Raw genomic sequence first — 27,022 nt, 5'->3', positions numbered from 1 at the left:
ATTAAGCCTCCTCTCTATATGAGGTCAAATTATGGGTCATGAACTGGAACTCTACAATAAAAAATCTGGTGTGGCGCACTCACACAACTTTCCTTGCCGTTATGAAAATTTATCACCTGACGCTAGTGTACTCGCGCATCTCAAGTCTACTATTCAAAGATCCAAACCAGCTGGTGACAGGACAATAACGCTGGAGACACACGAAGTCTGCTATCTCTTCATAGTGAATGATTTAATAAAATCAACAGTAGCCAAAAGTTTGCAATATTGAAATAATAACATTTTCTCGAATTTCGAGCTTATTTTAAATTTTAGGTGAAAATGTTATTGAACATAAATTGTAGAGATTTTCATGCTCTATCTTTTCCATTTGAAATTTTTGGTTTAAATTGTATCTGAAGCCTGATAATTGGGAATCTAAAATCAAACTTTGCATAGATGTGGTGGAGCTCCTGGAGTTTCTACAGATATGTGACTTGTGGCAGTTGATAGAGCTCATCAATGACTATTTTAGGTATAAATTTGATCAAAATCGTTGGAGCCGTTTTCGAGAAAATCGCGAAAAACCCTGTTTTTGACAACATTTTCGCCATTTTAGCCGCCATCTTGAATTGCATTAGATCGAAATTGTTCGTGTCGTATCCTTATATTGTAAGGACCTTAAGTTCCAAATTTTAAGTCGTTCCGTTAATTGGGAGATGAGATATCGTGCACACAGACGCACATACACTCATACACACACACACATACAGACCAATACCCCCCAAAAACCACTTTTTTGGACTCAGGGGACCTTGAAACGTATAGAAATTTAGAAATTGGGGTAGCTTAATTTTTTTCGGAAAGCAATACTTTCCTTACCTATGGTAATAGCGCAAGGAAAGTAAAATTAATCAACTGCATACATAACAACTTTTTCAACGTCTCGACAAGACCATTTCTTCCGGATCCTTTGAGATTTGTCTTATTAAGGTATATAAATATTTCCTGGACAGTGTATTATTCTAATGCCTTTTTCCCCATATATTCAAGTACTATTTAATTCACCATAGGACAAAAAGTATAAACATTTCCAATGGGAATAAGTGTAGTTTTAAACCTGAATCAATCAATAATTTTATTCAATTCAACACAAAAGAAATCAAATTACAAACACAATAAATTCAAAATATAAATTTCTTATAAAAATATAAAAACAGGCTTCATGGTAGGGTGTGCAGAATGGAGGAAAAATACTTAGCCAACTATGGTTTTCCATGTAATCGGCTGGTAGAGGGTATAAAAGTAAGGAAAAAGATTGAAGAGGAATGAAAATGGGAAGAATGAGAGAAGGAGAGAGGAAAAAAAGATAAGCAACATTTTAAGTGAGTCTACTTCTAACAAATATAGCTACGGAAATGGTTTTGCATTCAATAGTATAAGTAGAAATCTTGAATCTATATACGTGGAAATGGAAGAAAAAGATTGATACACATATCCCTAAAAGACTAAAAACAAATCGGATCCAAAACTTCAATCTCAAACTTCGAAATGTAGTTTGCTAGAGAATATTTTTTGCTCAGGGAGGGATGATGGTAATACGATTCGACCTGAACCACCAGCAAGTGATTTTGAAGCTTATAACTGTGTTAAGCCCGGTCCAGACGCTCAAGTTTGCTCAAGCAAAAGTCGGAGCATGTAAGTCATTGCGTCTGGACGGTAAAACGGATGGGTCTTCAAGCTTAAGTCGTCAAACTTAAAATGTATCGGCCGGGAACCTTTTTCCATCAAACCGTCCGTCTTTTGTCTATCCACCAAAACCTAAATCGCGTAAAAATGGAGATAGAGGAATTGTGATTTCAGATTCGGATTCAGCGCCATTAAATTAATAAAATGCCTCGCGAGTACTTGAAAATAAGCAAGTTTTTTTTATCGATTGTTTATAACGCCATTTAACCATTTTTTTCTTCTTGATTCTCATGATACTCTCAGAATTTGATGTTGATATTATGATTTACTATCATGATATATTAAGATGTACTATATTGTTTATAAGAATACTATCTACAAAATTTCAATCCATTTACAATCACTGTGTCTCGAGATATGACATGTAAACAAAGCCATTTGGCGATTAACAGTAATATTTTTGTCATTATGTTGTTAAATATAGCATTATCCAGTTGAATCAGCGAGAAAATACGATATAATTATTACTCATCTACCGGATATATGTCAAGATAAAATTTTAGATGTTCAACTCTGAAGAAGTTTATGTGAAGTTTGATAATAATGGTAATAATAATTGCATGGGAGAGTCAACGACAAAAAGGTAAATTTAAGATGTTCAACTCCGAAGAAGTTCATGTAAAGTTTGATAATAATGGTAATTTCATGGAAGAGTCAACAACAAAAGGGTAAATTTATTCTCTATAAAACATTTAACATGTCAAGTTGAATACCATGAAAAATACAGCGAGTTACACTATGATTTACAATCTTTGTTCTGTAACAGATTTAAATATTTCGAATAAAGCAAAAATATACTCAAATAGCCCATAATAAGCTCATATTTTTTATTGGACGTTCAAGAGTTATAAGGTTCAAATGAGCAAACGTTTGAGAGCTGAACAGGATTTTCAAAAAAAAAAAAAAAAATCTAACTGAGAAAATCTACCAAGCTTTAATTTTGAAAAGGATACTCATGTCGTTTCCTATACATATGCGTAATCCCAAAAAATGGTTCCTTTAAACCACCCCCACCATCGTATTTAATAAGTTCAGCTCTTAACAGAACTGGAAAGTTGAAAATTGTGTTCCAAACATTTTCCTCTTCACATTTTCCAAGCATAGGAAAGTAAGTAGGAATGAGGACTTTTGATAAGTTCAGCTCTTAACAGAACTGCTAATCACTTTGAACAATTAATTACGACATAGCAGTCATACCTGACTGCTATGAACAAGCAGTTCGTAATGGAATCAAACATTGAAGAGAACTGCTAAGTTGAAAATCACATTTTAAGCATTCTTTCCCTGGGCTACATTGGAACAATGAAACAATAAATTAAAATCCAATATATTGTAGATGGACATAGTGAAAAAATAAGTATTTATGTTGGTTGGTCTTACCCTGAACCACTCCTTTTGAACAATATTGTTTGCATTTTTCAAGCTATGAGGAAGACTGCCGATGGTAGATTTCTGCAATGAATCGTTGAGAACTTTTAAAGCTGCTTTCATTTCTCTACTAGGTTCAGCCCTGTCAAACAAACATTCCTGTTTCAATAGATAGTTCACGTACATGTGATTGTGAAGGTTATACTTTTAAGAGGACAATGATTTTCAATAGGAATAGAATGACAAACCTTGAATACCTTATACCTTGAATGGTTACGTCCAATGTGCGACGACCAATGAGTAACGATAGGAAAATTAGTCCAATGTGCGACGGTAACCCTGGTGAAAATGGCGGTAAATGGGTGTCCTATGAGTAGACCCGCAATTTATTTAAATAAAAGCGAAAACTAAATACGTTCAAATCTACCAGTTATGTACAGTTGGTCTTTTAGAGGCGCACCAAGAACGGATTTGAAAAAAAAATCCGTGGACACGCAAACTGCGTATTTCAGGTTTTCTAAGCTTCTTCAAGAGCTAAATAACAAAAAAATGTTCAAATTTGGTACATAGGATCAGCTACGGCGTAACAATGCTGTGTTAGAAGGATTTTGAAATTATGCGAGAGACACGCTCAGAATTGGCTGATTTATGATCCACCCGTTCCTGGCATTACGCAATTTGCGATAAGGGTGGAGAACAATGGCACAATTGTATTTCGCAATTCTACGATTCAGTGCTCGATCAGACGTTGTACTGTACGGCCGTATGCCATGCCTGCTACGTGAGCTAGCTCGAGACCCGTGCTGTCTCTATTCTTCTTCAACGAGACCGTGCCGTCTGTCTACGTGGAGACCCTTGCCATCTCAAACGTCCACCGTTGGCGACGTTATTTGTGCCCTGAAAATCCCTCGCTGGACAACAAAGTAAGTGCCAAATTCCCTTCCCTTCACCCACTAATTTTCTAACAAACTTGTCACCGAAATCTTTTAGTTTTTTTACAGTCTTCAATATTTAACATGGTCTCCTTTAGCCAAATTAATGAATCAAACCTATAGTAATACAGTCCAAATTTCAGAATTCTTGTTCAGAAAATTATTATTTTATTAATAATTGTCATCAATGCTCTTGCACAAGTATTTTTCTATTCTTATTGTACGCATCTAAATACTCTTATGAATAGTTTATTGTTTCTTTCAAACTTATATGATGACAGAAACTGCGAAATTGAGTGTTTTGGTAGCAAAACAAGCTCAAATATTCCAAAAATTGCAATTATAATTTGATCTTACCAAACACAAAGGTTTAACTGGATCAGTTAAAGATGAAAAAATTTAGAGGCAGTTTATTTCTCGTTATAAACAAATTGATTCAATGTATGATGAGTTCAAAGATATTACAGAACGCATTAATTTACTTGAGGCAAGTAGTACTCCACCCAAAGAAATTGATATTCAAAAATTAACCGCATTTGAAGATATGTTTTTGAAATTCAAGTATTATGATGAATATGAGTTCACAACTGAGAAAAAAGCTTTGCAGGTCGCCACAACAAGCAAGGTCAAACAAGTGCGTGCTCGTCTTCCAGAGATAACGTTGCCTTCCTTTGATGGCACGTTACAGAGCTGGCCATTGTTTAGAGATAAGTTCAAAGCTTTGATTCATGAGAATAATTCCATCGATCCTGTAGAGAAATTTCATTATCTTTTGTCAGCACTATCCGGACCTCCACTCTCTATCGTTAGAAGCCTACCGCTGACTAGCGATAATTACGAAATTGTCTGGAATAGTTTAATAACCAGATATCAAAATAATCGAGTATGGGCTCCGATTTATTGGAAACTATTCTATCTTTCAAACCTATTCAAAGGGAATCCATTGCAGGATTCAATCAATTCCTTTCTACTTTCAAAGACTCTGTTGTTGCTTTGAAAGCTTTGAATATTGACAGCTTGAGTGAATTTATTCTCACTCATTTGGGATTGCGTTGTTTACCGTTAAAAAAACGGAAACAATTTGAACTTAAATCTAATTCCCAAGAGCTTCCTAGATTTGAAGTTTTAGTTAAATTCATTCAAAAACAAGTTCATGTTCTGGAAGTTTCAACGAACTACCATGATAATTCAAGATCACGAGAATAATCTGATAAGAGTAATTATGAACGTAATACTCCAAAAAAGGTGTTTACAGTTACAGCCAATGATACTTCAAATTTCAAAATACATTCACCTAATCATGCCAGTAAAATGTGTCCTGTTTGCAAATCTGGAGAACATTCTATCTATGTTTGTTCTAAGTATTCTAAAATGACTCCAACTCAACGCAAGAATATTATCAGAGATTTGAAACATTGTTTCAATTGTTTGAAAGGGAATCGTATGGTCAATTCATGTCCTTCCACACACTGTTGTTCAATATGTTCGTTACGTCATCACACTATAATGCATCCAACTGCAGTGTTTGAGGATAAGGATTCTTCTAACAAATCAAGCTCTATTTCTACTTCGAATTCTAAGCGTCAACTCACTGAAAACAATTCACCTACTGCTGGTTTACACGGTAATGGTTCGATTCCTAGTACAAGTACTGTAATGCTGGGTACTGCGATTGTACATATTCAGAGCTCACACGGAGAATATATCCCAGTGCGTGCGCTAATTGATTCTGGAGCTCAAACTTCATTTATCACTGCTTCTTGCGTACAACGACTTGGTTTAACGGTTAAAAAATGTGATCTTCCCAATGCTGGATTAGGTCAGAGTTTCATTTCTAATATCAAAGGTTTGTCTTCATGAGTAGGGGTAAAATGAGAGTACTGGAGAAAAGCTGCCTCAAAGCTGCCACCAAAAAGGTGGATCTAGAACTGTAAGCCAAAAAATCAAACCAAACCTAACCTAACCGAGGTCCAGATTCTAACCTAATCTAACCTTCAAATGAAGATCCCCACTTTTTTGGAGAAAACTAGATCCAGCTTTTTTTCAATTTCTTTAATAACTAAAAAACCGTTAATTTTACAAAAAAAAATACAAGAATAACTTTTTTCAGTAAATCTAATAACAAATCCATTGACACCTCATTTGTTGAGATTGAACAGAAAATAAGGACCAGTCTCACTCTTATGGAAGAAAGTAGGTCCAGCTTTTTTATTTCTTGAATAAGTAAGAAACCATTAATTTTATCAAAAATTACAAGAATAACTTTTCTCAGTAAATTCAATAGCAAATCCATTTGTCAAGGGATCAGTCACCCTCTCTAACCTAACTCAACCTTTTCTGAAACTGAGCAGCAAGCACTCAGAATCTCTAATGATATTTTTGTGTCAAGAATTGGCACAGCACCCTTCCTTAAGGTCTATAATTAGCTAAGTTTGAACTACTTGAAAACTTCCCTCAGGTTGTATTGAGAAGAAAAAAATATACAATAAAAATGTGTAAGAAAGAAGTCAAGTCAGATATATTACTTGTTGATCAGAGTGTACATCTAGATGAGAGTATTACTAAATATGAGTATATCACTCACACACCGTATATTCAACAGACATTCAATTACAATGATGAAATTAGAATTAGTTTAAAACAAGAAGATATTATTTTATACACTTCCAAGTAGAAGTTTTCTTATAATTGGAGGTGAAATCAAAGTGAAAGATAAGAATGATGTAGAAACCAAAGACTATTTGCTTATCAATGATGGAGTTGCATACCTATTTGATGAAATCAGATATGAATTGGGAGGGGTTGAGGTTGATTGCACATGTAATGTAGGATTGACAACAACCATAAAAAACTATCTATGTCAATCAAAACTCAATGAAAAAATTATGGTGAATGCATTATGGAAGTTGACTGGATGGAAAAGTTTAGATAAATTCTGCTGTTGCATTCCTTTGGATATGTGGTTAGGTGTAATGGAAGACTATAGTAAAGTTCTATTAAATGTTCATCAGGAAATTGTTCTATTAAGATCATCATCAGACTTGAATTGTATTGAATCAGAGACAGCAAAATCAGTGAAAATTTATATCACAAAACTACAATGGAAAGTACCCTATATACATGCTTCTGACATAGTTCGTCTTGATCTGCTGAGTTTAACACATAGTGATATACCAATTAGCATTCCATTCAGGTCATGGGAATTGCATGAATTTCAACAATTACCTGAAATTACCAATCTTCAATGGACAGTTAAGACAACTTCAAACATATTAAAACCTAGATTCATTATTCTTGGATTTCAAAAGAATAGGAAAAATGTTATAACTGCTAACAGGTCATATTTTGATTTCTGTAATCTGAACAATGTTAATCTCTATTTAAATGCTCAATCATTCCCCTATGAAAATATTGCTGATAATATACATTTATTGTATGACATGTTCTCTGAATTCCAAAATGAATACCATCCTTAAAACAGCAGTACATCAATTGAGTATAAAACATTTGATGAATATGCACCATTGGTTATTATAGACTGTAGTAAGCAAAATGAACTATTGAAATCTGGAGCAATAGACATAAAGTTGACATTGGAAACAATAAATAATTTCTCAGCAAAAACCAGTGCCTACTGTTTAATCCTCTATGATAATGAGTTTGAATATACACCACTGAGTGGAACAGTAAAAAGAGTATTATAAATTTGAAAATAACTTCTATAAAATAACAAAAAATTTGGCTCAAAACTAGACAATATTCAAATCAAAAGTATTAATTGAATCCATCTCTCAACCACTTCCACACTCTACAAATGTATCAATATTATTCCATATTTTACCTTCAGCATCATCCCATTGATTACTAAACTCCTTTATATTATCATTAATTTGTAGAATCGTGCCATCTATATAAGCTTAGATTTTTCAAATGAATTTATTTTATTAAAGTGGAATAATGTTCTTGATCTGGGTAACCAAACCTACATTTTCTTCTGGGTGTACTCACCTAAACCTAAGTTTTTCTACCTATATTTATTACATTTTTTTCATACCATTCTTTAAAAGAGATTCCAGAAGAAAGTGAGAATTGTTGGATTAAGTCTGGATCAGTCACATACTTCCACTCTTTCTCATTATTGAGATTGATTTTTGGTATGAAAATTGCAGCTAATGGTATGCATTGTAAAAAATGGAAAAAATTCTGAATCAAATTTTGATATTAACATTAATATCACTATTATTATCATTATCATACAAATATCGACCAAATTTATCAACACTCATGATCTATTTTTATAATAAATGTTTAATACAACCTGAGGTAAGGTATGCTCTCAAGCAGTTCAAACTTAGCTGGTTATAGACCTTAAGGAAGGGTGCTGTGCCAGGTCTTGACACAAAAATATCATTAGAGATTCTGAGTGCTTGCTGCTCAATTTCAGAAAAGGTTGAGTTAGGTTAGAGAGGGTGACTGATCCCTTGACAAATGGATTTGCTATTGAATTTACTGAAAAAAGTTATTCTTGTAGTTTTTGATAAAATTAATGGTTTCTTAGTTATTCAAGAAATAAAAAAGCTGGATCTACTTTCTTCCATAAGAGTGGGACTGGTCCTTATTTTCTGTCCAATCTCAACAAATGAGGTGTCAATGGATTTGTTATTAGATTTACTGAAAAAAGTTATTCTTGTAATTATTTTGTAAAATTAACGGTTTTTTAGTTATTTAAGAAATTGAAAAAAGCTGGATCTAGTTTTCTCCAAAAAAGTGGGAATAATAAAAGTGGGGATCTTCATTTGAGGTTAGATTAGGTTAGAATCTGGACCTCGGTTAGGTTAGGTTTGGTTTGATTTTTTGGCTTACGGTTCTAGATCAGCCTTTTTGGGGGCAGCTTTCCTCCAGTACTCTCATTTTACCCCTACTTTCATGCACAAACCATGAATTTCTAATAATCCAATATTGAATACCAAAGCTGTTATTCTCTCACAGATTACGAGTGAAATGCCTTCTTTCACTATTCCTAGTAAGGTTTGTAGAATTGTTTCAATCACTTGATCCTTGCTGATACTGATTATGACAAACCTGCTTCTATTGATTTTCTGATTGCTGCTGATTTATTCCCGTTCCTGTATGATGGTCAACGGATCCTAGGTGGTGATGGAGTCCCATCAGCCTTGCACAGTATATTCGGGTGGGTAATTACTGGAGAAATTCGACTCTCACTGTCTGCTCTTCCAGTTATTAGGACTCATCTTTGTACTCATGAACAGTCTATTGATACAACTTTGAAAAGATTTTGGGAAATTGAAGAGCCTCCCACTAAACCTATTTCAAATCCAGATGATTTGTTTTGTGAAGATATATTTATCAATAATTCTTCCTGTGCTGAAGATGGAAAATATGTTGTTCCATTACCTTTCAAATCTGAGCCTTCTTCTTTAGGCGATTCTTACTCACATGCTCTCTCACGTTGGTTAGCAATGGAGAGATGCTTCGCAAAGCAGCCCAAACTTGCGGCTGATTATCATGATTTCGTGAGAGAGTATGAACAATTGGGTCACATGACTCGTATTGAATCTACTTTTTCAACTGATAATTCTCAAAAATATTTCATCCCACACCATGCTGTTTTGAAAGAGACAAGTTCGTCTACAAAATTGAGAGTTGTGTTTGACGGTTCATCAAAACCACCTAATGGGCAATCTCTTAATAGTATTCTTCATCCTGGTCCTAAACTTCAAGGAGATATAGTTGATATTTGCTGTCGTTTTCGACCTATTCAATTTGTATTCACTGCTGACATCTCAATAATATTTTGACAAATTTGGATTCGTGAGGAGGATCCTGTATTTCAACTCATACTTTGGAGGCCTGAACCTAACAAACCGATTGAATGTTATCAATTGAACACGATTACATATGGGCTTAGTTCTTCACCCTATTTAGCCAACGCTCATTGCACCAGCTTGCAATAGATGAAGGTTCTAATTGTTCTGAAACTAGTCGAGTTATCACAAACGATATTTATATCGATGCTATTTTGACTGGGTCTAATTCCAAGGAGAGTCTTCATGATTTGAAAAACTCTATTGTATCACTACTCTCTAAAGGCGGTTTTGAGTTGATAAAATGGAGTAGTAATATTCCAGAATTATTGGCTGATCTTCCTACTGAACATATCGAAACTCCACTATGTATTGACGATGATGGCAATAGGGTAATTAAAGTTTTGAGACTTAAATGGAATTCGTCACTCGATTCCTTCTCCTATAAGGTTACACACTTTGAGTCTCATTGTACAAAACGTTCTTTCTCACGTTGCTCGTTTGTACGATCCTATGGGCTGGCTATCACCACTTATTTTTCGTGTTAAATGCTTAATTCAACATCTGTGGCGTTTAGGTATTGATTGGGATGAGAATGTACCCTTATATATCACTAAAGAATGGAACGATTATTGTGAACAACTTCATATCCACAGAGGGATTTCATAAGCTGACTTTGATAAGGAATTTTTGGTCGGGTATTCTGATGCTTCAGAAAAGGGACTGTCAGAAGTTGTTTATCTGGTTACCCATGGTCGTGAAATTACCTCAAGTATTGTTCTAGCCAGTAGCCCCCTTGAAAACGATATCTATTCCTCGTTTGGAATTATGTGGTGCTCTCTTATTGAGTCATCTTCTCGAGTACTTGATGAATGTTTTCAAAAATGTCATTCCCATTTCTCAAATATACGCATTTTCTGACTCAAATAATGTTCTTGGTTGGTTGCGTACTTCACCACATTTGCTGAAAACGAACTACGAGAGTTACGAAAATTCAGGATACTATTCCTCCCTCTTGTTGGTATCATGTTGCTTCGTCATCAAATTCAGCTGACTGTGCTTCGCGAGGTTTGTTACCCAATGAGTTATTGAATCACACTCTTTGGTGGCATGGACCCGACTGGTTGTTGAAAACACTGGATGACTGGCCGCTTGACTCTCACTGTCACTCTATTTCAGACTTACCTGAGATGAAGCAGAATACAACAGTTTGCTCTCTTCTAACTACTTCGAATTCATGGGATGTAATTGAAAGATTTTTAACTTTTTCTAAATTACAATGAGTTCATGCTTGGTGTTTGAGATTTAAATTCAATTTGAGAGCAGTTAAAGAAGAACAACTCTCTGGACCACTCTCATGTTCTGAATTGAAGAAAGCATTGACTTTCCTCATCAAAGTCAACTAGCAAAAACATTTCTCAGGTGAAATAAATCGTATAATTCGTGGAGAAAATTGTAACCCTTATCTAAAAAAGCTGGTTCCTTTCCTAGATGAGACGGGTATTCTCAGGGTGGGGGGAAGATTGAAGCATGCTTATCTTCCTAATTCCTCTATGCATCCTGCTTTATTACCGAAATCCTGCCATTTCACGAATCTTCTAATTGATTTTTATCACTTGAAATATTTGCACGTTGGACCACGTGCCTTACAATCTCTAATTTCTCGAGAATTCTGGATTGTGTCAGCAAGGAATGCTATTCGTTCACGATTGTCGAAATGTATCACTTGTTTCAAATTGAGTGCAAAGCCCAATATATTACCCTATTATGGGAGACCTTCCTGAATCCAGCGTTATACAAGACCGTCCATTCATAACCGTAGGAATTGATTTTGGCGGTCCATTTTTCATAAAAGAGAGTAAGCGTTGTAACGCAAAAGTTTCAAAAGCATTATATTGCTCTTTGTTTTTCTACGAAAGCCGTTCATATCGAACTCGTGTCTGACTTATCAACTGACGCTTTCCTAGCTGCATTCGATCGTTTTGTATCACGTCGTGGAATGTGTCATCCTGTACACACCGATTGTGGAACCAATTTTGTGGGCGCCAGTAAATGCCTCAATGAGCTTTATGATCTCTTAGATTCTTCTTCAGATTCTATTGAAGCTGAATTAGCAATGAGAGGAATCAAGTGGCATTTCAATGCTCCATCAGCTCCTCACACAGGAGGACTTTGGGAACGTGGTATTCGTTCAGTAAAGCATCATCTCTATAGAGTAATAAATGACCGCTCCTTGACTTATGAAGAACTTCTCACTCTTTTGACTAAAATTGAGGCTGTTCTAAACTCTAGACCACTGTGTCCCCTTTCAGCTGACCCTACCGAATTGGATGTCGTTACACCAGGACTTTTTATTATTGGAGCACTTCTCATAGCTCCTCCTGAACAAGACTTTAGTGAATCACCAGATAATTACCTTAACCGCTGGCAGCACTTATATACAATATCCCAGCATTTTTGGAACCGTTGGTCACGTGAATACCTTCACACATTAAAACAAAGAAACAAGTGGTTCACAGACACCCCTAATGTAAAGATAGACGATCTTGTTTATTTAGTTGAGCCAACCCCTCCTCACAAGTGGCGATTGGGGCGTATACTTGCTACTCATCCTGGAGATGATGGTCCAGTAAGAGTTGTTACACTTAGAACAACAAATGGGACTTACCTTCGACCTGTAGTGATGTATAGAATTTCATACTTGTGCAAGAAGCTTTTTAATTTTTATTCATTTTTTGTTTTATAAAGTTATAACTTTTACTTTAACCTTTGTTAAAATACACATATTTGAAATCAAGATTGATTTTGGTGGGGGGTATGTTCAATCCTACTTCTCTCTCTCTCTCTTATTACTCTTTCTATTTCGCCTTCCCCACCCGTTCCTGGCATTACGCAATTTGCGATAAGGGTGAAGAACAATGGAACAATTGTATTTCGCTATTCAGTGCTCGATCAGACGTTGTACTGTACGGCCTTATGCCATGCCTGCTCCGTGAGCTAGCTCGAGACCCGTGCTGTCTCTATTCTTCTTCAACGAGACCGTGCCGTCTACGTGGAGACCCTTGCTGTCTCAAACGTCCACCGCTGGCGACGTTATTTGTGCCCTGAAAATCCCTCGCTGGACAACAAAGTAAGTGCTAAATTCCCTTCCCTTCACCTACTAATTTTCTAACAAACTTGTCACCGAAATCTTTTAGTTTTTTACAGTCTTCAATATTTAACACCATGAAACAGGAACAAAAATTTGTTGTACCCAATTGAAGAGCTATGTTCAGCTTTTTGAACAAACATTTAAAATAATACGTGTCGAATTTTTTTGAACAAAGTGCTATAAATAATCATTTTTCTACAACTGCGCGTAAAGAAAGAATTTACACACTCAATTCTCCTCGTAAAACAGCTTATTTCTGAGGAGAATCTACTTTTTCGCTCGCTAACCATCCGCGCATGCGCAGTAGATTTACTTTACGCTCCCAAATCATTCGCGCATGCGCAGAAGAGTTTCTTTACGCTCCCTAATCAGCTGATTGTAAGCAGCTCGCCAAAAAGTCAGATCTTAACCTAAAAAGTCGGTAATTGTAACTCCGCCGATATAAGTAATTTAACAGGTTTGGGCAGTTGTAGAAAAAATTTTGTATGTAATTCGCGCGTAATGCTTCTTTATCGCTCTTGCAAAATTATCATGCTCCGCTTTGCGTCGAGTGATAACTGTTTTGCGCGATAAAGTCGCGCATTACGCTCTTAATGCATAAATAGCTATTTCTATCTATTTTGGGAGCGAATTCAATTTGCGGCTCATCCTAAAATTTAACAGCATTTTATTTGAATATTGCTGGCATTTTCAGCAATTTATCTGTATCTCACAAGTAGATGCGAAAATTAATGAATATTGTTATGAATTATCAGACAGAAACGAATTAAACCTTTTTTAAATGAAATATAGGCCTACCACATTTATTTTCATCATCACTGAAAAGATAGGAACCATATTATAGTGAAGCAAAATAAGAGTAAGGATAATGCGATGGATAAGGTTGTTACACGAGATTCAATTCCAAGCGTAGTCGTGACGGATCGGTAAAGTACTTGGCTTCGAAGTGAAAGATTTGTTTGATTCCCGAAACCTTCACATTTTTTTCGTTCTTAATTTTTCCCTCGAAACGTATTATTATAAATTATTTTTTGAAGGAAGTTGTTTTCATTATAATTGAACTTGGATTTCATCAAATAACTATTTAATTTAAAATTTTGGAATCAAGTTAATTAATTAATTATTAATCTGTATAATATATAAAAATGAATGTCTGTGTGTTTGTTCCCTATAGACTCAAAAACTACTTTACAGAACAGCATGAAACTTTGGGGATATGTTGTGTGAATATTGGGGATGGTTTCTGACCAGAAATTTTAATATAGGGGCTAATAATTATCAACCCATTTTACAGATCTGTTCTCGAAATTGTCGGCCGAGCGGCTAAGAACAGGAAGATGATCATGATTGAAGACCATGTTGTGGTAATATTATTTAGCATCTAAAGTTACCAGCTGTAATGAACAGATAAATTGTGTAGTGGTATTAATACGGTAGTTTGGAGTTGAAGTTTAGTTGATTGGTACCAGCTGTAGATAATGATTAGTTAGAAGACCTATACAAATAATATTTATCTTCACTCCCGTATCATTGAGAAACTGGAAAATGTTGGGAAAAAAATATTCACCTCATGAAATTGATTACGGAAGAATTAATTAATTCATTAATTACGGAAGAATGACAGAATAATTTACATTTTTTTTAATTAGCTTAGCTTATATTCATCCTAAAATGGAAGATGGAAAAAATATGGAATTCTGTTTGATTCATCGTATATCGCATATTTCTTGGACCATCTATTGACAATAAACAACTATGAACGCATTAAATTCATCTTTGAAACACTGATTAATTTAAACTATATATATTTTTTAATTTAACACTTTACTGATAAATACTACTACCAATTGATTGGGAAGAAAATGTTTTCGGAATAATAAATGATGCATGACTAAGCACATAGGAAGTGCGTATTGAGATGTAAATGAAAATATCGATTGTCAGATAAATTTCATGATTCACAAAATAAAGTCAAGTGTGACATGAGATACATTGACTTTTTGGCGGTACGAGGTTCGCCAGGCAAGCTAGTGTTATAATAAAGGAAAGAATCGGCTTATACATGAAGGGGATAGGATATTCAGGAATGAAACATCAAGTATCAACTACTGAACTGATTTAACTTGAAATTTTGCAGATAGATTCTCAATTTACCGAGGTTGGTTATAGGCATATTTTTAATTCTTCAATATTTCAGTAGGCTAGGTCTAGTTATCAGTGTAACAAGTTCTTAATTACAGCCTTGCTGAGCACGGGTTACCCGCTAGTAATCAATAATTGACCGAGCGAAGTGAGGTCTAAGATTCAAGTCGACGGTTTGGCATTTCTCTTAATGTTTATATGTTTATATATTTATATGTTGCGCAGTTACGGCGAAACGCGGTAATAGATTTTCATGAAATTTGACTGGTATGTTCCTTTTTAAATTGCGCGTCGACGTATATACAAGGTTTTTGGAAATTTTGCATTTCAAGGATAATATAAAAGGAAAAAGGAGCCTCCTTCATACGTCAATATTAGAGTGAAAATCAGACTATAGAATTATTCATCATAAATCAGCTGTCGAGTTGACTATAAATTGCATGCCATGAGCCCATGACGCATGCAATTCAATAGCCTATCTCAATGTAACTTGGTAAAAAATTAGCAGCTGTGTAAGACTATAAATTGCATGCCTCATTGAATGCAATATTTATGCACTATTAAATAGGATGCAAAGAACTTATAACAGCTCGTCTGAGCGCCTAGATGTCTTCTGTTTTTCTCGCGCTAAATTCCGGAAAGCGTTATATGATAATTAAATCTTGTGTAAGCATGATTTGATCAAATAAATAGTTAGTGTATCAGTGTGAATGTGCTTATGGTTTGGGACGTCGTTATAACTGCGCGAGGTCTACTGTTCACAGAACTACTAGTTATTATTGATTATAATAATTAAACGGTATCTTTACTCTATGGTTCAGGCTAGTAGTAAAATTACAATGCAATTTGACAATTGAAACAATACAATTAAAATACAATTGACACAGAATGTTTAGTATGGACAACTACCGTCACGAATACTCAGATTCGTAAAAGTACAATTAATAACGTGAATCATCGCAATAGAAACTTTAAATACATTTTGAAGGAAAATTTTGACGAAAACATGTCTCAAGATGAAACTTACTTTTGTCTAGTATTATTTTGTATAGGCTGGAAGAGAGCCGCTTCAGAGGCTGTTGAATCATGTACTTGGGATCTATTATCATCTTCAGACACGTCATCGTAGATACTGCTGGTTGATATTCTTACAGAACTTTCCAAATTGTCGGGTTTCAATCTGAAAACATAAAAGTAATGATATAAACATCACAGAAGATTTACATTTGAAAACACAGTCCAGGCTATAAACAATCCTTTCTTCGCATGATCTATAATAATTCTCTAATAAATTAATAGAACTACTTGAACTGTTGAATTATTATAGACATCAACAGTATCCTTTTAAAAATTTTTTACTCAACACAACTACTTTTGAGCACTCATGTCATTAATACAATATGTAATTCTATATAATGATTCGGTTGAGAAGAGAAAATGTTTAAATTTGGTACACAAGAGTTCAGCTAAGGTAGTATGCAAACGTTGTATTGAAAGGGCTTAGAAGGTACGCCAAAGATACGCCCAAAATCGGTGTTTACCAATGTTCATCTGAGTTTTATCAGTTTTCTCGAAAACAAACAGCAAATGTTCGAATTATATACAGATTTTTGGCTAGGGTATTAGAATTTTGTCTTGATAGGGCTTCAAAAACACATTCAAGATACGTCCAGTCTGATAAGGCGAGAGATGCGATCTTGCCGGCTAGTATTATCAATATGAACTGTCTGACAAACATGTTCAAATTAATTTATATATTTTCTTCTATTTCAAACTAACTTGCAAGTTATTATGATGATTTTGTTTTTGGCAATAAAATAATATCACCGATTTCAAAGCAACTGTTTATACTAGTTTACAATACAGACTGAAGTTTTCGGTCGCGTTTTCGCTCGTTAGGCGTATAGAAAGCAGGGCCTCTTATGGGGCAAACTATACGAGCGAAATAAGGACATGTCCACACAGAGAGCTACCTGCGATCCTAAAGGAATATAGGTATTTATATCAATATCTTAGATACATATACCTAAAGGAACGCAGATCGGATCGCTCTCTGTTTGACTAAGCCGTTCGACTCGTATAGATTGCCCCATCGTGAGTTCTGTAACAAGCGAAAACGCAACCGCGTTTATTTGGTCCTTATAGTATGAGCCTATCCGTACATCCAAGATAGCTTGCTATCGGTTTCCTACCAAAACCAATGACACTGAAACCCGTTGCATCGTGGGCGGTTTTCCCATTAGTTTCAGTTGCAAATGGATGGAGATTATACTTTTTTGAAATTGGAAGGCCGGCCAAGTCCTCATCAATACATACATAATTTATCGTGATATATTATTTCACATTAAACTGAACGGACCTAACCTCAATTCTAGTACTGTATCCTCAGTGAACATAATTATTGGCCTACGTTACTTTTTGTGAAAATGAGTGGTCGATAAATCCATCAGTATAATACAAAAAGAATTACAGTAATTAGACTAAGTATGATCAATTTCAGCAGAAAACACAATTGAATTAGGCTACTCACATGTAGAAGTCTGCATGCCAAACAGTTTGCTCCTCCTGCATACGTATGATAGATAGCGTGAGAAAGGAAGCAAATTTATATATATCAAATTCAAAGATAACCAAGTCTCAAATATAAGTACAAATATACCTAATTAGGATGATTAATGGAAGCCGTATTGATGATGCTGGCATCATTCGAAATTACTTATAAGCCTAACCTGATTTGTTTTTATAGCAATAGGCGAATTAAATATTCAGAGCTGAAATATGTTTAGTCTCATTTTAGTCTGCATGCCAAACAGTTTCTAACGATCAATCTAACGTCAAATATTTTCTATTCATCAACCTCATCGACAAGGAAGCAACAAACGACCCTGTTCGACAAACATCTGACAACTGACAGTCTGACAATGACAACAAAGAGTGGGTGGACTGGACCTTAGACCAGTTATAGAATAGACACGTTGGGAAGTCTAGCCTCTGAAGCCAACATCTACTGCCATATCTCCAAATCGTGACGTCATCATCGGATAGAAAACTTTCCGATTGTGTCTATTTCAGAAGGATGTAAATTATTATTCATTGAAATGGTAAACTCCAGCTGCGCTCCCGCTGAAATAGACACAATCTGCTATGGAAAACAATGTAAACAAACTCTACAGGAAAATTTTCTATCTGATGTTGACGTCACGATTTGGAGATATGGCAGTAGATGTTGGCTTCAGAGGCTAGACTTCCCAGCGTATCTGTTCTATAACTGGTCTAAGGACTGGACACGCGTCTCGCTGTTGGATTGCTCCTCTAGTATAGAGGAGTATGCGTATGCGCTGTAATTGTTGGAGCAGTTCCCTTCACTGTGATAACTGTCAACCTAGCTCCGCAGTGCAGGCTGGTTGCTTGGCTGAATCGGACTAGGCGCTGAGACAGCAAATAATAGCAGCGTTGGTGGGAATGCGAGCGGCCGCAGTAAAACCTCCCACCCAGCAATGGTCGGCGTAGTTACGCCTAGCGGACAGACGAAAGAACAAACCAGTCGGTTATTTGATCCCTCCAGCCAGGCTCAGCCAAGCAGCCGAGACAATAGAACAATGGAGTGACGGTCTTATTCGCGTTCATCAGCAGTTTTCTTTCTCACGACTATTTTTATTTTTGTGTGTCAATAATAACTCCAGTCACCAGTAAAAAGTTTCCAGAAACGTGGTGTACTACCATATTAATGACTTTTCATGATGATTTTTAATTATTTAAAAACATTGTTGACATTCTGAGCCTTTAGGCTAAACTTGGGGTCGCTGAGAACGAATCTGCAATCAGAATTTCTCTATCACCAAAAATAACGAAAAAAATCCAGCTGTTGATCTTCCGGCAACCGTTAACAGTCATCCTGCAATGCGGCCGAAACACTTCAAGCCAGACACCCATCTCGAATGACAACAATGCCAAGCTGTAAGAAACCATCCTGCACTGCGGCGCTAGGTTCAGGCCTACCATACACGTTTCGATCGGTCTTAGGCCCGGACTCTTCAGTCCCGGTCTTAAGGCCGGGCCTCAATGGCGGTCTCCCCACTCACGTACCGATCGGCCTTGGGGCCGTTGCGTATCCAATACCGTATCCAGTAGCGCGGTAGCTCTATTGGAAGGTGGGCGTTTGTGCAGATTTGTGAAATATTTTAGTGCAATACATTCTGTGATAGTAAATCCAGTTCAAGACGACATGTCATCAAAAAAAAAAAAAAAAAAAAAAAAATCTATTGAGGACCAACAACAGCAATTGCTGTTATAATGTGTACAGTGTCCAAAAGAAAAAAACGGAAAAGGAGCATGTGGGCGAAGTCATGGCTTCAGAGGACGAAGTTCACGCACGTAAATTTATTGACAGAGTTGCAATGTCATCCAAAAGATTTGAAAAACTATCTAAGAATGGATGAGCCAACTTATTTGGAATTATTGAGAATGGTCACCCCGTTAACTGCATGCAACATGATTATAAATAGTGAAAATGACAACCTTGCCTCGAATAATCCAAGCAGTGTTTCATTACAGCCTTTCTAGAGGCAATCAGCTGCTTGCGTTTGAAATAATTTAGTCAAACCAGCCTTTAGCATACAATTTGGTACACAATACATATCATGCAGACGCTCTCCTAACTTTAAAATTCCTTGGAGACCAAAATACGACCTTCCGACTACTTTTGACAATTGAAAATAATTTCAAAATAATTCTGTGAAATGAATGCGAGCATGACGAAAATTTAATGTTTTCTGCTCAAAATGTATCGACGTTGATGAACATAATCATTAATTAAAAAATTATTATGGGCCGGATAAAAATCATCCAGACACCAATAGAAGGGAGACATTCTCTCCGTTAATTTGATATAAAATTGTTACACGTTACAATGCCCCATGATTCTGGGAGAAGTTATATTCAAAAGAAAAACAAATCTTTGCGATGTTATCAATTTTATCATAGAAGTTGAATTTCCTTCAATCCTTCAACCCTGAAACTCTTTTAGCACTACTAGGACAGGACTAGACAGGTATTACATAGTAATATTTCTATTATCTTAGTTGATCATATCATTACTACCATATTAGAACAGAGAGGAAAATACGAAATCTAATTTTTATCTCATTTCATGTGATCAACTACAACTATGATAATACGAGGGCACATCAAATATAAACAGGATTTTATTTTGAAATGGAAATTATTTATTGATAAATGAATGACAAATATAAATTACTTTTCTACATAGTCTCCTGATTTAAAAATACATTTTTCCCAGCGTGTGGGAAGGTTTTTTATCCCAGCATCGTAGAAGGAAGCTGATTGCGTCACGAGCCAATTGCGCACGAACTCCTTCATGCCCTCGTCATCTTCAAATCGTTGCCCTCCTAGAGCTTCTTTAAGCGGCCCAAACAAATGAAAATCGCAGGGCGATAGGTCTGGACTGTAAGGAGGATGTTCCAGTTGAGTCCAGTGCATTTCTTCCAGTTTTGAGACGGTTAGAGCTGCAGTATGGGGCCTTGCGTTGTTGTGAAGGAGGATAACCTTTCGAATCGATTGGTCTCTTCTTTTGCGACGATATGCATCCCTCACCTTGGTCAGCAGCTCGCAGTAGTAAGCAGCATTAATTGTGCGTCGCTTGTGCAAAAAATCAATGAGCAAAATGCCTCGCCGGTCGAAGAAGATGGTTGAAAGGACCTTGCCAGCTGACAGTCGAGTCTTGGCTTTCACAGGGGCTGCCTCCCCTTTCCTCCTCCACTCCATACTGGCTTGTTTTGACTCCGGAGTGTAGTGGTGGACCCACGTCTCGTCACAGGTGACGATCCGACTCAGAAATGTCTCCCCTTCTTCCGTGTGAACCTTGCTGCATGTCTCTGACAGATCTTTGAAAAATTTCCGTCGCTGGAACTCCTTCACAAGCAAGAAATTTTATAATAATACGTTGCGCAGTGGAAGGGTGCACTTGTTGCTCCGACATCGTGATTGTAACTGAAAAACTGGCTGGAAGTGTGGGACAACTGGCTCTCCCCACTCCTAGTGACCCCACCCAAGCGTACTAGCAGCGCGGTCCCAGTCCTACCAACGGTAGATGCTCAGGAACAAAAATCCCGTTTATATTTGATTTGCCTGATAGGAATATTATAATATGAAAATAGGAATATGATAATCATATATTATCATACCAGCCTCAGCAGATAATTAATTCAGCTGAATGTGATGCCACACTCCAAAAACATCACACTACTACACACACACTGACCTTACTGCTTGGGGGATGTGTTGATTCCTCAACTATTCCACTCACTCTGAAGTGAAACTAGGGGATGATCAGTGCAGTATTCGGTTCCTGAAAAACCGGTTTTTATTGTGACTTTTAACTTTCTCCTACTCACACTGAGGCGCAAATGGGGATGAAAAATGAATATCGACTCTCTCAAAAAATCAATTTCTTTTTTCAATAATCAATTTTTTAAGGAATCGATTTTTCAAGAAATCGAATTTTAGAATAATTTTGCTATCGATAACATGTGCAAAACTTGTTGACCAAGGGTATAATTGATTTTTCAAGAAATCAATTTTTAGAATGATTTTGCTATCCATAATATGTGCAAAACGTGTTGACTGAGGGTAGAAAATATGGCAGAGGGGGAAGAGCGGGTGTTTTGGCCTTAAGACGAAACCAGGTTTCCCCATTCACGTTCAGTTCCATCTCAAGAGCAATTAAAATTAATCCGTCTTGAGGCCGGGCCTCACTTGATTCCGGTGCGGCCGAAATCCGGCCTTGAGATCACTTTTCGTCTTGAGACGACACCATACACGTTTCGATCAGCCTTAAGACCCAGACTGAAGAGTCCGGGCCTTAAGACCGATCGAAACGTGTATGGTAGGCCTTACTGAGCTGTGACTGGCATACAGTCACTTCCATCAAAAACCTAACCTCCTAAACCACCCTTTCACCTTTAAAAAATTTTATAAACAAACCTCAACCTGGACCCTAACACCTTCCAGCATATTGCAATCCCAAACCAAAAACCTAACCCCCTAACCTACTATTTTACGTTTGAAACACTAATAAACATAACTCAACCTGATCAATAACCGGCGTAATTATTACACTAAAATGAGATGATTTCTCCAACATATTTAATTGCTGCACTGCACGTGTACATTCGTTCACTGGTTCACGGACTCACGGTGTGGAGTGGACTCACGGTGTGGAGTCCACGTGCATTCAAAATCGGAAATCACAAAGAATGAAAGAGAAAAAAAGAAAAATTAATTCTACTTTGTGCGGAAATGAAGTAACAGTTAAAAATTGCTCATTCCCGCATCAATTACAGTACGCAAAATACCTTATTCCCACTCCCAGAGCGGGAATGTAGATTTGAGTGCGGCAAAGACTTAGTCGCACTCCAACTTTGCAACATAACAACACAAAATAGTTAACATGCTTTATGACGGTAGAGTGCAGCAAAGTAAAAAATAAGTTGGCTAACCTGAATGTGATTAGACAATATTTATAGACCAAATTGAAAATACCTCTCATTGTCCAGTCACCATAAAGAGGTACTTAGGAGAGCTGACAATAGATCTTCAATCCCAGGACCGCTATAGGACTGCTATAATTGGCAAACATCAGCTAAATTTCAAGCTGGATACAGGAGCAGATGTAACTGTCATTGGATCATTCCTATGCAAATCTTTAGGACTAGAGGTGGAACCTTGTTCCTTGCGTCTTCATGAAGCAAACAGAACTGTTTTGCAGGTTGAAGGGGTTGCCACTGCCGAAATAAAAATGAAAGGAAAGTCAATAATATAAGATTTGTATGTTTATAAGACCAACATATTCCACTACTTAGTAGAAGGGCTATTTCAACTTTAAAATTACTTCAAACATGTGTTGAGTCCATAGAGCAAAATGATGTAGTTAACTTCGCAGAAGTTTTTTTCGGATAAACTAGGAAGATTTCCACAGCAATTTGAAAATAAAATTAGTCAAGAATTCTACACCATACCATTCTACACAGTTCCCAGGCGAATTTCATTGCCCTTAATGAGCAAAGTGGAAGAAAAGTTACAGAGAATGTGTGTGGAAGGTGTGATTGAACCACCAGATTCAACTGAGTGGTGTGCACCAATAATAGTCGTGGTACCCAGAAAAAATGGAACAAGGGTAGAATTTGTGTGGATTATACAGAATTAAATAAATATGTTCAGAGACAAAGGTTATAACTGCCTTCAGTTGATGAAACATTGTCAAAGGTGGAAGGGAGACAAGTAGGCCTACATGTCTCTATTGGATGCATCAAATGGTTTCTGGCAGATTCCATTGAATGAAGAGAGCTATAATGTAACTTGTTTTTCGCCCCACTTGGATGTAATGAGCTGGTTTTTGTGCATCATATGGAGGCTGAAAATGATTGTTTTCTGACCAGGCCGGTAAAAGTTTTATGGCTCTAGGGCTGTAAAATAGCCTTGAAGTCAGCTGATTCTGATTTGATGTGAACGTGGTTACAAAATGGTTTATGAAACAGAATCAGTTTATGCTTCTAGAAATTAAATAAAGTATTGTGCAATAATATACTATCATTCTATTTGGAAGAATGAAATACAAATAAGATATAATAAACTATTCAAATTCTAGTTATACAAATTTCTGATTAAGTGGACTGTAATTTTAATCGATTTAATATTCAATATATTCTGGCAGAAAAACACTAATGAATCCATTCATGATGCAATGAAAAACTCTATTATTAAAACTTACCCCGGCTGACAATCTACGCTTTAAGTCAGAGTGATTTTTACCTATGGATTTGGGTGGTAAAAGGGTAAAGGAAAGAATTAAGGAATAGAGAAATGTAAATAAATAACTTGACCTCTGATGATTTATGATGTAGCCAGGTGCAGAGAGTTGTTGAATCATGTATGGAATTCTGCTTCTCAATTTTACTAGGTATTCACTACTACATTCAATATATAAAAAATACTCAAATTCTCACATGTACTTTAAAATCAATTATTACTCCCTATGATCAGAGACACGGAATTACAATTAATAATTTCCGATAGAAATACAAATCAACAAACGAGTCAAGCTATCCTGTCAACAAAGGCAGCTATGCACACCAACTAAACTGAAAACTACAGAACAAACAATTAAACAGTTATGCACTAGAGTGCACCAGTAGATGGGGAAGATTCAAAACTAACTGCTCAGCGCCAAACTCCATTAAATTCAAACAGCATCAGCATACCCCTGACCCTGAAAAATTAATTTTCAGCCAAAGCTGGAAACACAAAAAATCCGCAAACCCACAAAAAAACATGCTAGAAAAAACCAACACCAAATAAAACAAAAGACCAATAAACAAAATGTGTGAACTACACAAAAAAAAAAAAACAACTTGCCGAATACAAGGCTACGGGAGTGAAATGCTCATTGAGTTGGCAATGGATTCAGTTTTGTAGCCGGCCGCTTATAACGTCCATTAACCAACCGTACTGTAGCCACCCTTACAATTCCGTCTGATCCGGGAAATACCTCCTCAATCACCCACTGGCCACTTGAAAGGGGGAAGATTAGGCTGGTCCACTATTGTCACCATTCCGACTGTGAGCGACACTGTATCTTCACACCACTTCTGTCTGACCTGTAATTCGTGGAGGTACTCCTTTCGCCATCTACTCCAAAAAGATTGAACTATTTGGCTGACTAACTCGAAACGATTCAAACGATTAATTGAACATTTTTTGATATCCTGCATAGGATGATATTTGAGAGGTGTCAATGTCAGGAAATGTGCGGGTGTGAGTGCTAGTGGTTCGTGCGGATCTGAGCTCAATGGACACAGGGGTCTTGAATTCAGCACGGCTTCAATTTTTACTAATACGGTGTTCAACTCTTTGTAGGTCAACAACTGTTTCTCAATCACACGGAACAGGTGTGACTTAACTGACTTAATGTTCGCCTCCCATATGCCACTAAAATTAGGACTACCTGGCGGTAAAAATTTCCATTCAATATGGTACTCTGACAACTGAGATGAGAACATTTCTTGAAAGGCTGCTGAATTCAGTAATTGTGACAATTCTTCGTTGGCACCAACAAAATTCGTACCACAATTGGAGTGCATCACACGACAGGGCCCACGACGTGATAAAAATCGCCGGAAAGCATCCAAAAATTGAGGCACTGATAAACCTGACACCAGCTCAATGTGTACTGCCTTTGTTGCAATGCAAACAAACAAACATATTATGTAGGTTTTAAGGATGAAAGGATTCCTGTGCCTAGCCATGGTGATATTTATTGGACCTGCATAGTCCACTCCACATTCTTGGAAGGGTTTACATGACGTGATTTGACAAGACGGTAGGTTACCCATTTTGGGTGTGATCTCTCTTGGACTACATCGAAAACAGATATTACATTTATGGACACAATTACAAATAACTGTACAAGCGGACAATATCCAGAACTTCTGTCTAATTAGTGACAACAATAAATGAGGCCCTGCATGACAGTTTGTTTTATAATAGTGATCAATCAACAATGTGACAAAGTGATCTGTTTTCGGTAACACAATTTGATGACAACTATCAAACTCAATGCTCGCATTCTGTGAATGACCACCAACTCGAATAAGCTCGCTATCTAAAAAGGAGGATAACCAATGAAAACGAGTAGGACAATCTTTTCCATTTTTCCAATAAATTCAGTTCTGATGAGAAATGATTTTTTTGAATCACTCTGCACAAATACAACTCGGCTATCTCCAAGTCCGAAGTTCCTGGTTTCGGTAATATTCATACAGCCTTCAAAATGACAACAACACGCAACAAATAATTATAGTTGGAACAGCGCTCAATTTTCCAGCTCAACGAATTCCGTATTAACCGGCCAATAACTCTCATCCATAGACAACCACTCAGGCCCCGTCCACCATAAATTGTGCTCTACAAGGTCGCGCGGAGTCAAGCCTCTCGACAAACTATCTGCTGGATTCTCCACACCTGCTATGTGCATCCAACGATCAATCAAACAATCTTGAATCCGGGAAACTCTATTTGCAACAAAAATTTTCCACCGAGATGGTGATGCTCTAATCCAGTGAAGTGTAACAGTGGAGTCTGAAAATGCTAACACTCGATCCACTTGACAACGTTTGCGAATTAACAACACAGTAGTGTTCAATAGCTCACTCAGAAGGACTGCCACACATAATTCCAATCGTGGTATAGAGACTGTCTTTGAAGGAGCTACTTTAGACTTAACACACAATAATGAAATCTGAGTCAAATGATCACTATTTTGAGTCTTCAAATAAATTACAGCACCATAGCCCAATTCTGAAGCATCACAAAAACCAATCAATTGTATGGGTGAATCAGATGATACTCCAACATATCTGGGAATAGACAACTTTGAAAGGCAATTAAACTCTCTTTGAGAATTTTCCCACAATGTTCGAATCTCAATAGGTGCAATTTCATCCCAATCTAGACTCAATTTCCACAATTTCCCTATTAGACATTTCAGAAACAAAGTCAAAGGAGCTAGAAGACCAAGTGGATCAAATATTCTCGCAACAGTGGAGAGTATGTTATGCTTTGTTGTGTCCTTCTGTTCTGAATCCACGAGAAAGTTAAATACGTCAGTACTAGGCTGCCATTCAAGTCCCAAAATAGCCAATGTACTAGCCTCAAATTCTTTTCCGAGAGAGGATTTTTTGCTATCCAACATTTTTGACAACATTTCCGGAGAATTTGATGCCCACTTTGTCAATTCAAAACCTCCCTTTTTAAACAATTCTTTAGACTGATGATAGAGCGCGTCTGCTTCATGTAATGAT

The 27,022-nt window shown here is 36.6% G+C and overlaps 1 protein-coding gene across 1 annotated transcript in view; it reads right to left on the bottom strand.

Moving 5' to 3' along the window:
* The window catches only part of LOC111050245, a 205,018-nt gene that overhangs the window by 5,532 nt on the left and 172,464 nt on the right, over positions 1-27,022 (bottom strand). Inside the window, exons 8-9 of the mRNA XM_039441952.1 lie at positions 16,174-16,326; positions 3,004-3,238 (exon numbers count right to left, since the gene is read on the bottom strand). Of these exons, the coding sequence (XP_039297886.1) occupies positions 3,004-3,238; positions 16,174-16,326 (388 nt within the window). The remainder of the gene's footprint in view (positions 1-3,003; positions 3,239-16,173; positions 16,327-27,022) is intronic.

This window comes from Nilaparvata lugens, chromosome X (assembly GCF_014356525.2).
Source record: "Nilaparvata lugens isolate BPH chromosome X, ASM1435652v1, whole genome shotgun sequence".
NCBI lineage: Eukaryota > Metazoa > Arthropoda > Insecta > Hemiptera > Delphacidae > Nilaparvata > Nilaparvata lugens.
Note: the sequence above shows the minus strand (reverse complement) of the source record. Positions and strands in the feature narration are given on the sequence as shown.